This window comes from Panthera pardus, unplaced genomic scaffold, assembly GCF_024362965.1.
Source record: "Panthera pardus isolate Hobbes unplaced genomic scaffold, ASM2436296v1 HiC_scaffold_13, whole genome shotgun sequence".
Lineage (NCBI taxonomy): Eukaryota > Metazoa > Chordata > Mammalia > Carnivora > Felidae > Panthera > Panthera pardus.
The window spans coordinates 130,297,162-130,315,361 of NW_026526688.1; the positions used below are offsets into that span (position 1 = coordinate 130,297,162).

At 34.7% G+C, this 18,200-nt stretch overlaps 1 protein-coding gene across 4 annotated transcripts in view; it reads right to left on the minus strand.

Moving 5' to 3' along the window:
• The window catches only part of CCSER1 (coiled-coil serine rich protein 1), a 1,274,715-nt gene that overhangs the window by 1,111,127 nt on the left and 145,388 nt on the right, over window positions 1-18,200 (minus strand). For all 4 annotated transcript variants that reach the window (XM_019464289.2, XM_019464296.2, XM_019464304.2 and 1 more), the window contains exon 3: window positions 15,441-15,625. In XM_019464289.2, the coding sequence (XP_019319834.1) occupies window positions 15,441-15,625 (185 nt within the window). The remainder of the gene's footprint in view (window positions 1-15,440; window positions 15,626-18,200) is intronic.

Below are 18,200 nucleotides of genomic sequence, written 5' to 3' on the forward strand. Positions count from 1 at the left end.
TAGAAATGATACCTTGTTTACCTGCTCTCCTGAATCTGACACTATTAATATCACCTGAACTGTGTTCATTTGGGTCATGTTTTATTGTTATTTTGAGAAACGAGTTAAAGCTAAGAAATGAGAAAAAAATAGGAAGGCAGAAGAAAAAAACAGAGAGGAAGACAATTCATTCTTCTTCACTGAGTTCTACTTCTTACAAGTTCTATTTTGTGGATATGGCAGTTTGTGAAAAGAGATGATTTGAAGAAAAAAATATATTACCTTATAAAGTAAGAAAAAAAGTTTTACATTTCTTTCCACATGTAATGACTAGCCCAGTTTCTGACTCAAAATAGTCTGTAATATTCTTCACTGAATAAATAATTTGGATTAATCTTACTTTAATCTTTATGCTAACTCACCAATAATTAAAAGCCAATTATACCCTGTCACTTCTATTTTTCAGAGTTGTTAGTGGACTGCTCACTGTTTGATACATTATTTAACATCTGTAATAGTCAGGATTCCAGAACTAGCAATTTCTTACCTATTTTAGGTAGGTGTCTTTCCAAGTAAGGAACCCATATTTTTTTAAATATAAGAATTGCATGGCCCTCACAGAAAATCTAGGCTTTTTTTTTTTAAAGCAATACTTTCTTTTTTTAATATCACATAATTCCACTGCCATAAATAAAGACACCTCTTCCTGCTCACTTTGTCATCCTCGTCCCCTTCAAAAAGAATACCTGACACTTGTCTGGATACATAGCCATAGCACTGAGCTCAACTGAAAATTCACAATGGTTGACTCTTAAGTACATTTAATATAATTATCTTCTGAGTTTTTCTTTAATTTGGGCTGCTGTACCCCAAGTAATTCTACAGTGATTTTATTATGCAATCTTGTCTTTTTTTTGAAATAAATTTTTTAAAGAAGATTTTGTCTATTGCTAACTAAAATACACTTGCTTATTGAACCAGAATAATTTGCTATTTAATTGTGAAAGAATTCTTATTTTTCTGTAAATACAGAAAGTTTTATCAAAATTGGGAAATCACTTTATTTTACATTGTTGTTTTATAAGAACAAAAACCAATTTCTGTAAAAATCATTTGTATGGGCCAATTGTTCTGATTTCCTTAAAATACCTAAATGTCTACTTTTAACAACTGGGAGAGAATCATGAAAAGCTGAAGACCTTAGCACTTTTATGTTCAACCCCACTGCACTGAATCAAAACACAGAAAACAAACTATATACTGAACAACAGAGTTTTACCTTTGAACTTCTTCAGCTAACAGACCTTACAGGCTTCCAGCTGTGGAACAGTAAGTTCCCTTCAAGAAATCATACTATCACTTCATAAAACTTAATGGTGTCCCAACTCCCTTTTGTTATGCAGGACTTCCTAGAGAGATGAATGCTATTGGAAAAAAAGCAGGCATTACCAGTTCCTTTCTCTTTTTCTAAATGTAGACCTAGCATCTCCGCTTCAGTTCTTTTTTCTCAGCTATAGCAACTTCCAGTGGACTGCTGGGTCAAGTTAAATCTTTAAGATCAGCATACTCTGGTATCCACTTGGCTCAGCGATAGTTTCCATGTACTGTTATTATTATTAAAAAATAAAAGAAAGAGAATCACTGTGATTCATGAACCATAGCTAGGTGGCTGATCTTTTCATTGAAAATCACTACTTGTATTAATGTATCTGCATTTCTTTGTAACATAAATCTACTGAAGGCAACAGCATGCTGATACACTGTCTCATCCCAACTAGTTCCTAATACGTGACATGAATTATCTGACAGCTGGTTGCCTCCCATTCAAATCATGTAGTCTAAATATTCAAACTAAAAACCCTAGTAGTGGGTGTATTCTTCCAAAACAATGAAAAAGTAAGAAAGAGCAAACACTTCAGTGTTTCACAGTTTTCTCTCACAAGAGTTTAGAAATATTAAAATTAGGATAGACTAGTACTTTTACAAAAGACACTCTAGTTCAAAATTTGTTTTAAAGTAAATAAGGTACTCTATAAATCACTATTTTCTTCAACATAATATTTTGGTCTTTGATGTCATCACCTATTACTATTTTAGATAACATTATCTTGCAATTTAACAGAGGACACTTTTTAAGTAGTAAGTTATCAAATTATGACGTGATTAGTAATATAAGGGTCCACAAAGATGTCCATGATGGTTAAACTTTTTGTTTAAGAAAACAAAGATGCAAATTAAAATTCTTTTTAAATAGCTAAGACAATATCTTAAAGGTAGATACTTTTTCCTTAACTTCTTAGTCAAGAAATAAGTAGGTAGAATAAATGGTCTAATTAAAATGCAACATAATTATAGTAAAATACAGAAATTCTAAATGCTCTTCTCTATTATTTTTTCTAAGTAATGTAAATTGATTTTGAAAACTGCATGCATTTCCAAAAAATAAGCAAATGAGAAGCCAGGTAAATACAAGGTTATTCTTACAAAACATTAATATATAAAGAACTTGATTTTTTTATTTTAATTTTTTTTGTTTTTAATTTTATTTTAGAGAGAAAGAGATCAGGGGAGTAGAGGGGGAGGGAGAGAGAGAGAGACAGAGAGAGAGACAGAGAATCCCAAGCAGGCTCCATTCTCTGCACAGAGACCAACATGGGCCTTGACCCAGGGCTCAATCCCACAAAAGACCCCAAGTAGCCAAAGCAATCTTGAAAAATAAAAACAAAGCTAGAGGCATCACAATTCTAGACTTCAAGTTATATTACAAAGCTGTAGTAATCAAAACAGTATGGTAGTGGCACAAAAATAGATACATAAATCAAAGGAACAGAAGAGAAAACCCAGAAATAAACCCTCAACTATATGGTCAGTTAATCTTCAACAAAGCAGGAAAGAATATCCAATAGGAAAAGGACAGTATCTTCAACAAATGGTATAAGGAAAACTGGACAGCAACATTCAAAAGAATGAAACTAGACCACTTCCTTACATCATACACAAAAATAAATTCAAAATGGATAAAAGATGTAAATGTGAGACCTACAACCATAAAAATCCTAGAAGAGAACACAGGTAGTAACTTCTTTGACATTGGTTGTAGCAACCGTTTTCTAGATATTGTCTTCTAAGGCAATGGAAACAAAAGCAAAAATAAACTATTGGGACTACAACAAAATAAAAATGTTCTGCACAGCAAAGAAAACAATCAATAAAACTAAAAGGCGGGCGCCTCGGTGGCTCAGTCAGTTAAGTGTCCGACTTCAGTTCAGGTCATGATCTCAAAATTCATGAGTTCAAGCCCCGCATTGGGCTCAACTGTCAGCACAGAGCCTGCAGCCTGCTTCAGATTCTATGTCTCCCTCTCTCTCTGCCCCTCCCCCCACTTGTGCTCTGTGTGTCTCTCTCTTTCAAAAAAAAGAAAACATTAAAAAAATAAATAAAAAACTAAAAGGCAATCTTCTGAGTGGGAGAAGATATTTGCAAAAGACATAACAGATAAAGGGTTGGTCTCCAAAAAAACTGAAAAGAACTTATAAAACTCAGTAAACAAATAATCCAATTAAAAAATTAGGCAGAAGACATGAACAAACATTTCTCCAAAGAAGACACAGAGATGGCCAACAGACATGAAAAGATTTTCATGATCGCCTATCATTGGGGAAATGCAAATCAAAACTACAATGAGATATCACTTCACACCTGTCAGAATGGCTAAAATCAACCACACACACACACACATACATACACACACACACACACACACACACACACACACACACACACACACACACAAAACAGGTGTTGGTGAGGATGTAGAGAAAAAGAAACCCTCTTGCATTATTGGTGGGAATGCAAACTGGTACAGCCACTGGGGAAAACACTATGGAGGTTCCCCAAAAGTTAAAAATAGAACTACCCTACAATCCAGCAATTGCACTATGGTTATTTACCCAAAAAATACAAAAACACTAATTCAAAGTGATACATGCACCTCAACATTTATAGCAGAATTATTTAGTAGTCAAGATATGGAAACAGCCCATGTGTCCATTGACTAAATAATGGGTAAAGAAGATGTGGATAAAAAGAAATGAAATAGATAACTACATAAAAAAGAATGAAAGTTGCCATTTGCAACAAGATGGATGGAGGTAGAGGGTATAATGTTAAGGAAAATAAGTCAGTCAGAGAAAGACAAATACCATATGATTTGACTCATATATGGAATTTAAAAAAACAAAACAAATGAGCAAACTGGGAAAAGGAGAGAGAGAGGGAGAGAGAGAGAGAGAGAGAGAGAGAAAGAGAGAGAGAGAGAAATCAAGAAACAGACCCTCAGTTAGAGAGAACAATTGATAGTTACCAGAGGAGAGATAGATGGAAGGATTGTTAAACAGGTGATGGGGATCAAGGAGTGCATTTGTTATAATGAGCAATGGGTAATGTATGGACTTGTTGAATCACTATATTTACACTTGAAACTAATGTAACACTATATGTTAACTAACTGGAAGTAAGAACTTAAAAAAAAACATGGAAAACAAAAACAAAAAAGTGTAGTGCTGGGTGATAGCCATGAAGGTAGAATTTATTATCGCAGTGTATTACACTGTCTCTAATGAGGAGGTCCTATTTTAAGTGATGTAATTGCTGTTTATCCAATGTGGCTTTAGAAACAGAAGGGAGATTGAGAATTACTGGAATATCTTAAAAGGAGGCTGAACTATATGTCTATAAAAACAGGACAGTAATATAAATAGCAGAGAACAAAGGAAGAGGAGCCATTAACTATTAGGGCAAATACCAATTCACTGCATATTTCTCTACATCTACTCCAAAGTTTCAGTCTTCAGAGTTTCTACTATTCTCCTTATGGAAAGAGAGCTTTCATAAGCCTTCATTCTATTTCCATAACTCCAATATATTGTTTTTTTCAATGTTGACTGATGTTGTCAGATTTCTGATATAATAGAGATTCCCAGCCTTTTGTTTAGAATCTACAAATGACTTCACCTATATCTTAAGTTTTCAGATAGGACAGGTGAAAAATAAAGGCAAGAGCATGATGGGCCAAATGCAAGTAATAGCTGTGTCTAAAATGTAGATATGAAGAAGCAGCCTGCTAAGGAGACTGTAAGGAGAAAAAAAGGAGAAAAAGAGAGGAAGTGATAGATATATAGGGGCATCTGGGTGGCTCAGTCAGTTAAGCATCCTACTTCAGCTCAGGTCGTGATCTCGCAGTCCATGAGTTCAAGCCCTGCGTCGGGCTCTGTGCTGACAGCTCAGAGCCTGGAGCCTGCTTCAGATTCTGTGTCTCCCTCTCTCTCTGACCCTCCCCCATTCATGCTCTGTCTCTCTCTGTCTCAAAAATAAATAAGCATTAAAAAAATAAAAAAAGAAGTGAGATATATTTAGATAGATATATGAAGTCTTCAATAGTGTAAGAACTTGAAGAGAAGTTAATGATGAAGATTTAAAAAAAAAAAAGAATATGAAAATTGGTAAAGTCACTGATGACTTTAGAGTAGTACTCAACCCGGGGTGATTTTTGCCTGCAAAGGCATATTTGGCAATGCCTGGAGATATTTTTAGTTATTAAAACTTGACGGTTCTACCGGCATTTAATGGGTAGGAGTCAGAGATTCTATTAAACATATACTGCACAAGACACCCCTGTACCCAAAGAACTATCCAGGACAAAATGTCAATAGTTGCAAAGTTGAGAAACATCCTGTATATTACAGGAGCTAAACTATATGCAACTGAAGAGTTCATGGGCAGTTGAGAAAATTAATATGCCAAGAAAAGGCTATTCTTTAAGAACTTGTTGACTTGTAAGGAAAAAGAGGGCCAGGACGGAGAACTTCTGGATTAAGCAGGGCATAGAAAAAAATTATTTTGTTTGCTTTCTTCAAGGACAGAAACTTGATCATACTGTACACTGACAGTAATGAAGAAGAGAAGAAACCAGAGGGGAAAAGTGCTATGAAGTGCTATTCTACAGGAAATGAGGATCAGAACTCAAGAAGACTAGTAGAAAAGACTGCTTTGAAAGAATGACCATAATGTCTAAGATCAAAGGAAATGAAAGACTGATGGGTAAAAATACAAATGTATTGGGAGTGTCAAAAACAGGATGGATAGTTTGAGGACAGCATTTAAAGTTCATACTCAAAAAATAACAATAAAGTTCATACTCAGTGCTTGAGTTAAGCTGCTGGTCTGTGATCCACTTTCCCGTTATAGGAGGAAATGGGAGTATGCTTTCTGTCAAGGAAGAAGGCAGCTGACTCAATAGAATCTCCTTGTAAACATACTGATAACAGACCTCCTAGCAAACAAACTGGCAAACTAAGTGGTTTCACTAGTAGGGCAGCTTATCTATGGACTGCTTTTAACAGAATGTGTCTAATTATCTAGGTTGCTTACGAAAAATAAAGCTAGAATACAGAGATTTATGGAATATGGCTCCATGGAAAATTTCTATGCATTCTACACATCTGAATATGAAATCGAGAGGTTTTGTATGGTCAAATGGTAAAAACTTCCAGTTATAAAGATAAATAAGTTCTGAGGATGTAATGTACAGCATGGTGACTATATTCAAAGGGGGAAAAAATGGAGATGTTTTGTACTGAGATGGCTCTTTCTGTGTAAATGAGGTGATTGTACACACCTACCACTTCAAATCTCATCCAAAAATCTGAGCCAGGACCCATCAGATAAAGAAAGGAAGGACATGGGAAGCTGGGAAGGTATTAAGATCTCTACCTGCTTCACCTGTGCCCCTAGATGTCTGATTAAAGCTCTGATTCATGTGAGTCCCTCTTGACAAAAAAAATTATTTGGGTTTCTCATTGGCACATTCACGAAACATTGGGTAGTACTAAAGACAACTACTGAATATTAAAATCATAACTTTATAAAGTAATTACAAACGTATACAATAAAGAGCATAAGAGACAAAGCTAAAAAAAATAATAAATTGTTTCAGCTTGGATAAAATAAGCTAAGAACAATAAAAGATATGAACAAAGAAGGCATTTTAGAGCAAAATGTGGCAGTGAAGTGAAATGATCACTGAATTAAATTATAAAAGTGATAAAATGACAGCCACTCTAATTTACAAGTGATGAATTTAAACAAAGACATGCTCACAGAGCAAAAGTGTAAAATATATATGCGCAACTCATTTGAAAAATCACACCTTTGTATCCTGACACTGCAAATATGGTTTCTGAGACAATTTTAAAAATTTGTCTCAATTTTTAAATTAATTTGAAATTTCAACATAATATTAATACGTTAAAATATTTTTTTTGTATATAAACTGACCATAATGCCTAGTATTAGGCATATTTCTACTATAATAACATATTTCTTGACCTTGGAAGTCAAAATTTGTTTTATTTATTTTACTAAAATTGTCACATTTAAATTTAAATTTTAAAATAGTAGAATAACGACGAAAAATACATTTTTCTTTATTCTTTAACTAGAATAATGTAAAAGCTTCAAATTCCAATGACTATTCCCTCAGAAAATGTAGTTATTTTACACAAGGTCAATTCTGTGTTACAGATTGTGCAGCTGTTCAGATGGCCAGAGATTTGTCATGGATTCTGAATCAATAAATATTCTCTGTCACGCTATAAAAACTGTGCCAGCCCATGGGGTTACCTAAATAAGGCATAAAAGAGTTTTTTCATCTCACAGAAAATTGATATAACTTGATCCAATTAAAAATAAAATGGTCATTTTTGCATTCTAACACCAAGAATAAAAAGTAAACTTAATTTTCTAATTTCTTATTTTTAGAAGGTATACAAGCTGCTTTATGATTATCCTAGATGTAGTATGGTTAAATAAAAGAATATTTAATTGCCTTCTACTACTGTCCTCCATTGTTTTAATAATAGAAATATGTGCTGTTCTTAATAAAGCATTTAATATATATTTAATACTGCTACTGTTACAATATGATTTTTTATTGCTATGTTCTGAATGTTTCTGTCCCCCTAAAACTTGTATGTTGAAATGATGGTATTTGGACATGGTATGAGAGGTGCTTAAGTCATAAGGGTAGAACTTTCCTGAATGTCATTATTGTGTATATAAAAGAGACTCCAGGGGCGCCTGGGTGGCTCAGTCAGTTAAGTGTCCAAGTTCAGCTCAGGTCATGATCTCATGGTTTGTGAGTTCGAGCCTTGCGTAGGGCTGTGTGCTGGCAGCTCAGAGCCAGGAGCCTGCTTCGGATTCTGTGTCTCATTCTCTCTCTGTCCCTCCCCTACTTGTGCTCTCTCAAAAATAAATAAATGTAAAAAAAAAGAAGAGACTCCAGAGAGCTCCCTGGTCCCTTCCACCATGTACAACACATCAAGAAGGTGCTAGTTATAAACCAGAAACAATGCTGGCATCTTTATCTTGGACTTCCAAGCCTCCAGAGCTATAAGAAATAAATTTCTGTCATTTACAAGCTACCCAATTTGGGATATTTTGCTATAGTGGCCCTAATAGACTAAGGCATTCACATTAGGGAAAAATTTGCAAAGGGAAAAAATTAAGTGCTATGTATCTCTCATGTGAACTGCATGAAAAGAAATGTTAATAATTATGATACTGCAATTTTATTTATTTACTCAAAATGGTCCTCAAGTCGTTTTAGATGAAGTGAGTTAACTCTATGAATAAGCTATTCATAATTTTGTGCCCCAAACATATAAATTGTGCCAGCTTCTAAATGAAAATGACTCATCCCCAAAGCTAGACATAAAAAAATGAATGGAATATTTTATCCAATTCTGCTTTTTTGGAATATTTTATCCAATCTGCTTTTATAAAGGAATTTCTGAATCTGCAAGTTTATAAGAAATGAAGTGAATTGGACTAGATAAAACATGCAGGGAGTTTTAAAATATCACCTTAGGCAGATTTGACCATATTTTTTAATTTGTGCTTCAAAAAATATTGCCAATAATTGACTGCTTCTTTTCTCTCTGCATAGCCAGTCCATAACTATTGTACTGATGTGATCCCGGAAACCATTCTATAAGTCTGACCATCGCAAAATGAATTATGTTTCTACTGGAACAATGTCACAATTGGTATGATATAAAAAACCAGAGCTATATCAAACAGTGCATCATAAAGACATCTGTACATTTGTATAATAAATTAAAATGCCAAAAAATGTGCATAAGCAAACCACATAAAATGATTGTACTAAAGGCTTTTTAATTCATTTCTATATAAGCATATGTCACAACCTAGTCAGCATTTATACCTTTATTTCACACATATTTATTATGTACCAGGCATTATACTAAATGCTGTAAGATATGCTTCTTCCATTTAAAATTGTTTTTAATGTTTATTTTTGAGAGACAGAGAGAAATAGAGTATGAGTTGGGGAGGAGCAAAGAGGAAGACACAGAATCCGAAGCAGGCTCCAGGCTCTGAGCTGTCAGCACAGAGCCCGACACAGGACTCAAACTAATGAACCGTGAGATCATGACCTAAGCCGAAGCCGGACACTTACCCAACTGAGCCACCAAGTGTACCAGTTTCTTCCATTTAAGCGAATGAAGTCTAATAGGTAAAATGAGACCTATTCAAATAACTAAGTAGGGGGTGCCATATATGTGATACAACTTAGAAGGGCATTGATAGGAAAAGAATCATTAGTAACTAGAAAAATCAATAAAGGCATTATAGATTAGAGCCATTAATCTAAAATTAATATACTAGTTATCAACAAATGTAACTTAATGTTTAATGAGTGATACTTGTGATTTTCCTTCTTAAAACTTACGAGGATTGAGAAGAATGATTTGTGTGGCTCCATTTCCTTACAAATACTAATGGTTCCCTTTTCTCATTAAATGTCCTTGTAGCATTCAATGATATTACCTTTAATTCCACTGAAAATTAGTTAAACCAAAAGCTGAGATCATTATTTTAACTCTCCAAATGCCAGTAACATTTTTTTTGTACTTTAAAGTTCCATTTAGAATTTCAGGATTAGGAGGAAACATTTATAAAATTAGATATTTTAATTATCAGCTTTTCTTTGCTCTTCATTTTGAGCTCCAACAACCTTTATGCCACAGAATGGAAGTGTGAAAGTACATATACCAAAACGCCAGTAGAGTTCATTTTCCTGATGTATGGTAAAGGTGGGGTGTTTGGAAATGGATACCTTGAACATTAATGTACTTTATTCTTTACTGTCCAAGTGCCTCTCAGAGTCACTGTACAGCATTGGTAGCTGGGCCTCAGTGGTAGAAATTAGCCAAAGACATAAATTACACATATAATTCACAGTGCCAATTGAGCATGCAAGCAAAACTCTACATAAATTAGGGACACAGGAGTTCATGTATTCTAAACATTTGATATCAAGAGCCATAATCCAAATCAAACATCCCCTTAACAGTGTAAATTATAAAATAGTCAGAATTATTAAATCTGTTACATTGACAAGATCATGTCAATGTCTCCTAATCTGGAACTCTATCTTCCAGGCCTCTCTTTCATCTTTGTATCTTCAGAGTAGGCTCTCAATAAATATTTATTTAAAGAAACTGTAAAAGAATAGATAAGTAAATGAATGAATGAAGGATAAGCTAATAAAGGAAAGAACAGTTGCCCCCCCCCAAAAAAAGTGGATTCATAGTTAAGTGTTTCGCTAGTTAATATGGGGCTTAATTCGTCTGAGATTACTTAGCTATTGTCAGTAATACCTAAATTCTGGATTTTAACACGCCAAGAATTAAAATAGGATATGAGAAGCTAATAATCTGCAAGTAACTATTTCTTCCCTCAAAGGTAAATATGGTCTGTTCTTCTACCAAAAAAGTCCTACAGATTATTTTTTGCTTTGTTTTTACTTTGCCATTCCCAGTTCCTACAAAAACAAACAGGATGCCAAACTGCATATGAGAAAAAGTATGCTATCAGAGTAAAACTAGCCATAAATGAATGCTGGCAGAATCCCTTAGCACAAACAGTTCGGGGCAATGTTGTGATGCATTTGCCAAGTTATCTAAAGACAATGCAACTTTCTGAACCAGCGTTTTAATGTACAGAAATAAATACTTCCAAATTTATTAAGGTTCCCAGAAATTTAGTCAAGTTAATTTAGATATATAGCTCAAGGACTATAAGTCAGGAAGAGAGCACATCCAAAAAACAGAACTTGTAATTACAAATCAATCTTTAACTTTCAAAGAGGTCTTAATCTTTTTTGAGCACAGTGACCAACACAGTGTGAGTCATAAATCAGAGTCCATTAAAAGGGAGGGAGGAGGCAAGCAGGAATTCTCAGTTAATTAAAAGAACTGATGTACACTAAATCTTTTGAGAATATGATAGTCCTTAGTGCCCACCAAATATATCAGGGTCAACACCTTCTAGACACAAGCAAGAGACTACTTCCTGGAGACTTTTGTGGCAAGGAGGGGCCAAGTGATTAGATCTAGTCAATAATTTGTCAGAGAAGGTGAAATGAGTCTGTACAGGTCAGAACATTTATTACTGGGATGAGGACCTCCAGAGATCTTTTTGCCATGGTAAAAGGCAATATTTGCAATAGTTCAACAGCCTGGACATAGAATGAGACATTAAATGGAACTTCCTGAACCTTCTACAACAAACATGTAGCCTGAGTGAGAAATCCATATTATAAAGCCACTAAGATTTGGAGGTTATTTGCTATCATGTATCATAGCTTATCCTTATTCATACACTCAAGCACTTTCCTTCCTGTAATGATGTCAGAGCCTCTGTGTTGTCCGTTATATATGAATCTATCCTCACATTAATAATTGTTTATAGAGCAGGATGATCTTACATATGGAGTTAAATGTCACTGTGTGAAGCTGTTGGAGAAACAATGACAAATCCTTAAATTTATTCATTTATATACCACAGTCTAGGGGAGCCTGGGTGGCTCAGTAGCTTGAGCGTCCGACTTTGGCTCAGGTCATGATCTCACTGCTTGTGAGTTCCAGCCCCGCATAGTGCTCTGTGTTGACAGCCCAGAGCCTGGAGCCTGCTTCAGATTCTATGTCCCTCTCTTGCTCTGCCCCTCCCTTGCTCCTGCTCTCTTTCTCTCTCAAGAATAAATAAAACTTTAAAAAAAATTATACACCACAGTCTAGAAGAAAAGTTCATAAAAAGAAAGGGCCTATTTCTACAAAATATTTTTTTAAATATGTGGGCCATCCTAAGAAAGCTATCAGGAAAATAATAGAGAAAATGAAGGAAAGTCTTTACTTAAAGCAGTTTGAAAATATTTAACAAATGTGAATCCTTATCAAATTTTTCCAGATATATTCTGGTTTCATGTAATAAATTTAAGCCAACTCCAATTTCTTCTGAGGCACTGAGGTTCAAAGAATTAATACATCCTCCTCTTTCCCTTTCAGATTGAAATATCCCCAAAATATACAAAATCACTAGAACTGTGGTCTAACCTATTAGGGCGTATCTTTGTTCATTCAGAAACTCTCGGCATCTTAATAAATAAAGCAAGCCATATCCTACTGGTAAACTTAAATCCCCATCAACTAGACAAAATACTCCAGTCCCTTCTAAGTATGAACATCTTTTTTTTCAACAATGTTCCTTTCTACATGAGTTACCTTTCAGTAAAGACACTGATACCATTCATCAGTATATCAAGAAGTACACATTTTAAGTACAGAATCAGCATTAAATTGTTTTTTTTTGTATCCCTTACAGAAGATTATAGCCTAGACCCAGAACAAGCACAGACCATCTTAACTGTGTTTAACTTCATTACAAATAAATAATGCAAAAAATAAATAATAATTTTAAACTTATTACATTCTCCCCAAAGCATTTAAGATTTAAAGTTAGGTAGAATCCAAATCTGAATCCTATCTCTGCCACCTACTATCTGTATTTTGAGGTAAACTGCTTATCTTCTTAGAGTTCTATTTTCCTTTACAAAATGTGATTAATAATAGTATCACTTGGGGGTGTCTGGGTGGCTCAGTGGGTTAAGCAACCATAAAACTTTGGGTCAGGTCATGATCTTGTGGTTCATGAGCTTGAGCCCCACGTCGGGCTCTGTGCTCACAGCTTAGCCTGGAGCCTATTTCAGATTCTGTGTGTCCCATTCTCCCTGACCCTCCCCCACTTGTGCTCTGTCTCTCTCTCTCTCCCTCCCTCTTTCCAAAAAATAAATAAACATTTAAAAAATAATAATAATAATAACAATATCATTTGGTGGATAGTATTGGGAGGACTGGATGTGATAAAACACATGAAGCATTAAGAGAAGTACTTTGGTCCAAATAAATATTGAAAATACATGTTACTATTATTATGTCTCCAAAAGTAAAGAATAACTGAAAATGAATGTTTTCCTACATATATACATTTGCTTGAATTGTTTTAGAAGAGGAATACAGAAAATGTGTCACGGTCAGACATAAAGCTATAATTTCAGAAAAAGGCCACTCGTTTCACATATAGCTAAGATTACCTAAAGAGTCCTAACATTTGCTCTCTTTGCTATGAGTTAAACAACATATTTTACACATTTTAAATTCATGATTACACTGTAAAATTAAAGGATGAGATAGTAGTTGTGAGATCTAAAAAAAAAAAAAAAGTAAAGCAATAAAACAATTTTGATAGGTTTCATATAGAAATTCAATCACCAGTATTTATTTTAACAAGTGTTATCTGTAAATCCAGTGAACATGTACAATATTTTAATGGAGTTTCTATTCTATCAAGGATAGCCTTTCCCCAACCATGGCAATGATGTAATTCTGCCATCTAGTGGAAGAGCTGTACCACTGCAGGGACACTTTTTGAAAAGTGTAAAAAGCCTCAAATGAAAGAACAAAACTGCATTTCTGTGTTCTGACATTTTAAATATTAAATCTTGATTGTGGATTGGGAAGAATAATTTGTGATGTTACAAAGAGAATTACTGAAATATAGTATGAAAATCATGAGCTACAAAGAATATGTAAAAGGCCCAACTCTGGGCAAGTCCAATGCATACTGCATAATTATTAACATAAATACATCTTACGAAGGAAAAATAAGAATTTCGTGAAGAGAAATGTTTCATAATAAGTAGTTATCTATGATTTTTAATTCTGCATCAACTCAAAATCTTTTTTAACATGTTCTTGCACTTAAACAATAGCAACTGCAATAGTAATACAATATTTTCAATGCACCAAAAGATGAAATTTAACACCATTCTCTATGTAAAAATATAAATACACAAAATTCTATTGTATGATAGAAACAAAAATCCCACTATCATTTGTTGTTTTGCAGTTACTGATTTGCCCAATATTAAGATATAGCCAAACCTAATCTAATTGTTAGAACTTCTAACTTCAAGGAAATGTTTTGGCTATCACTCAATGTTACCTCAGTAACTTAAGACTTCTTCACAATACAATTGTCAAAACTGGATGACCTATTTACATTTGAAACCAAATCATCTAAAATACACAGAGATAAAATACATGAGTAATTTAGTTTTGAGCATTTTTCACACATATCCATGAACAGGGGATATAGGTAAGTAGGTAAGCAGGTACACAGGTAGACATATCGTTTCAAAGAAGCACTGTTAAATACCAGGAATCAAAAACGCTGCTGGAAAAGCATACATCTGTGAGGAAATGAACAAGAGAACTCAAAAAGGCAATACCACCCCAATATTTGTGAGACCTGAGGCCCCCTAGACCTCTTGCAGTCCACTCATCAATTTCCCACCCTGGCTTTATCTTTCACTGCGAATGAGCATCACACACATGCCTCTAAGACACCACAGCCCTCAAGTGCAAGCTCAGAAACGACTCCCCTATAGACATGCTACCTTACCCTTCACCAGCAGGCTCGTGCAGTTTGAACCAGAAATCTGGAATCTGTTATTCAGAATGTGTCAAAGCTTTGGATGGGCATTTTGCCTTGACCCCAAAAGCTCCTCATCCTGTGTGGATGGGCAACTGTAAAACGTCAAGCAGAGTAGGATCCCTGAAGAGTCAATGGGTGGTACTGGCATAATGGCAGAATATAAAAGGACATTTTTTAGAGTGGCTATAGGGTAGAGAGATGGTGTGAAATAATGGTTATCAAAGGGTACCCTCATGATCAGCTTTTTTCTTAGCTTGCATATCCCAGGGTCTTGATCTAGAACACAGAGTATCAAACTTTCTATGGAAGCAAGGAAGACAGGAATTGAGGGCAACTATCATGGTGTGCTATTATGTGTCAAGACCCATAAGAGTTTCGAGTGCAAACATAGCCTCTTTAACTTGGGATATCAACTAAGGAGATAGATTTTTTCTTCAAGTTATGAAATGTCTATTCTTCAGTCTGTTTTCATATTGCAAAAGGCAGGAATATCCCAGTCCTGTACATAACTATTTTAATAAATGCAAGTATATGTGTATACTTACCATGCTGTTCATTTTTGAAGATGATGAACCTGCTCTTTGCTTTCTTAGACTGTTCACTTCTTCTACATTTCCATCTTTTGGTTTCAAAATCATTCTGCTACTCCCTGCAGTTCCTTCAGATGAGGATCGCAATCGCCTCTCTATAAATCTCCCTTCACGATATGGACTGAAGCTACTGGCAAGAACTATTAAAATAAACAAACAAACAAACAAACAAATAAATAAATAAATAAATAAATATTAATACAAACGCTTAACTGTAGTTTTTACAAATGTTCTATTTAAAGCAAATAAGAAACTCTTAGTGTCATTCAAAAATTCTCTATCATAGAAAGAAGTTTTAAATTAATAGTGGTAAGTTTAGTTTACTTAATCACATAATGATTTTGAAGCTCAAAACCTCTGCAGCCATCCTTGGCTTCTCCATACTTCATATAAATCACATAAGCAAATCCTGTCTTTATTACCCTCAAATTGTATACAGAATCTGATTACTTCCTACCTTCCCCACTAACATCCTGGACCAAACTCCCATCAACCCTAGCTTGGGTTACTATAATACTGAACAGTCTCCTTCCTTTGCCTATTCCTACCTGACTCTCCCCCACAAAAACCACAGCCTTCTTTCCACATGGTAACCAGAATGATACACTGAAGACATAAGTAACATTGATCATGAGCATTCCCCTAGTCATAGAGCTATGTTTAACCAATGTCCTATCAGTTTCCTTATGATAACCCTACTCTATCCCTTCATTTAAGGGCCTCCCCATGTTCATCTGTTCACTTTTCTAACTTCATCTTCTGCTGCACCCTCCTCCTTCACTCTGTTTATGCTACTCTGGACCTCTTGCCATTGCTAGAACACTGCAGGCACACTCCAGTACCAAAGTGGCCTTTACCACATAGTCTTTGCACAGTTATACTTCTCTTAAGTATTTGTACATCCTTCTCCCAAATCATCTTCAACTCTTTGCTAATATGTTACCTTGATTAATACTCTGCCCACCATACTTAAAAATGCAAACTACAGGGGCGCCTGGGTGGCGCAGTCGGTTAAGCGTCCGACTTCAGCCAGGTCACGATCTCACGGTCCGTGAGTTCGAGCCCCGCGTCAGGCTCTGGGCTGATGGCTCGGAGCCTGGAGCCTGTTTCCGATTCTGTGTCTCCCTCTCTCTCTGCCCCTCCCCCGTTCATGCTCTGTCTCTCTCTGTCCCAAAAATAAATAAAAAAAAAAAAAACGTTGAAAAAAAAAAAATTTATAAAAAAAAAATGCAAACTACAGTGAACTATCAGAAAATGAAATTAAGAAAACAATCTTATTTACAATAGCATCAAAAAGGATAAAATACTTAGAAATAAATTTAGCCACAGAGTGAAAGATCTCTTACACTGAAAACTGTAAGACACTGATGAAACAAGTTGAGACACAAATAAATGGAAAGATATTCTATGTTCATAGATTGAAGAATTAATGTCCTTAAAATTTCCATACTACTCAAAGCAATCCACAGATTCAATTCAATCTCTATCAAAATTATAATGGCATTTTTCATGAAAATACAGAAAACCATTGTATAAAGAACCACAAAAGACCCCAAATAGCTGAAGCAATCTTGAGAAAGCATAAAGCTGGAGGTGTCACATTTCCTGATTACAAACTATACCACAAAGCTGTAGTAATCAAAACAGTATGGTATTTGCATAAAGACAGACACACAGATCAATGGGACAGAATAAAGAGCCCAGAAATAAAAGCATCATATATGAGCAATTAATTTTTGACAAAAGACTCATGAGTATGAAATGCAGAAAGGATAGTCTCTTCAGTAAATGGTGCTGGAGAAACTGAATAAGCACATGCAAAAGAATAAACAGAGACCCCCATCTTACAGTATACAAAAACAAAAACCCTCAAAATGATTTAAATATTTGAACATAACACCTGAAAATGTAAAATTCTAGGAAAACAAAACAAAATAAAACAAAACAGCGGGTAATGCTCCTTGACATTAGTCTTGGCAATGACTTTTCGGATTTCACACCAAAAGCAAAACCAATAAAAGCAAAAAATAACAAATAGAACTATTCCAAAGCAAAAAGCTTCTGTACAGGAAAGTAAATAATCTACAAAATGAAAAGGCAAATTATGGAATGGGAGAAAATATTTTCAAATATCATATCCTCTGAGAGGTTAATATCCAAAATATACAAGGAACTCATACAACTCAATAGAAAATAACAATAATCCAATTTAAAAATGAGCAAGTAGACTAAACATTTTTTTTTTCCAAAAAGACATACAAAATAGCCAAGAGGTACATGAAAAGGTGCTCAACATCACTAATTATAAGGGAATGCAAATCAAAACCACATGAGATATTATATCACACCGGTCAGGGTAGCTATTAGCAAAAATTCAAACAAGTGTTGTGGAAAGTGTAGAGAAAAGGGCACCTTTATACACTGATGGTAGGAATGTAAACTGGTACAGTCACTATGAAAAAAAGTATGTAGTTTCTTCATGAAATTAAATAGAGTTACCATGTGATCTAGGAATTCCATTTATGGGTATATATTCAAAGGAAATGAAATCATTATCTCAGAGAGCTATCTGTATGCCCATGTTTATAGCAACATTATGCACAATAGCCAAGATATGTAAACAATCTAAGTGTCCCATCAATGATGAAGAGACAAGAAGATGTGATATGTAAATATAAAGGGATACTATTCAGCCCTTAAAAAGAAGGAAATAGT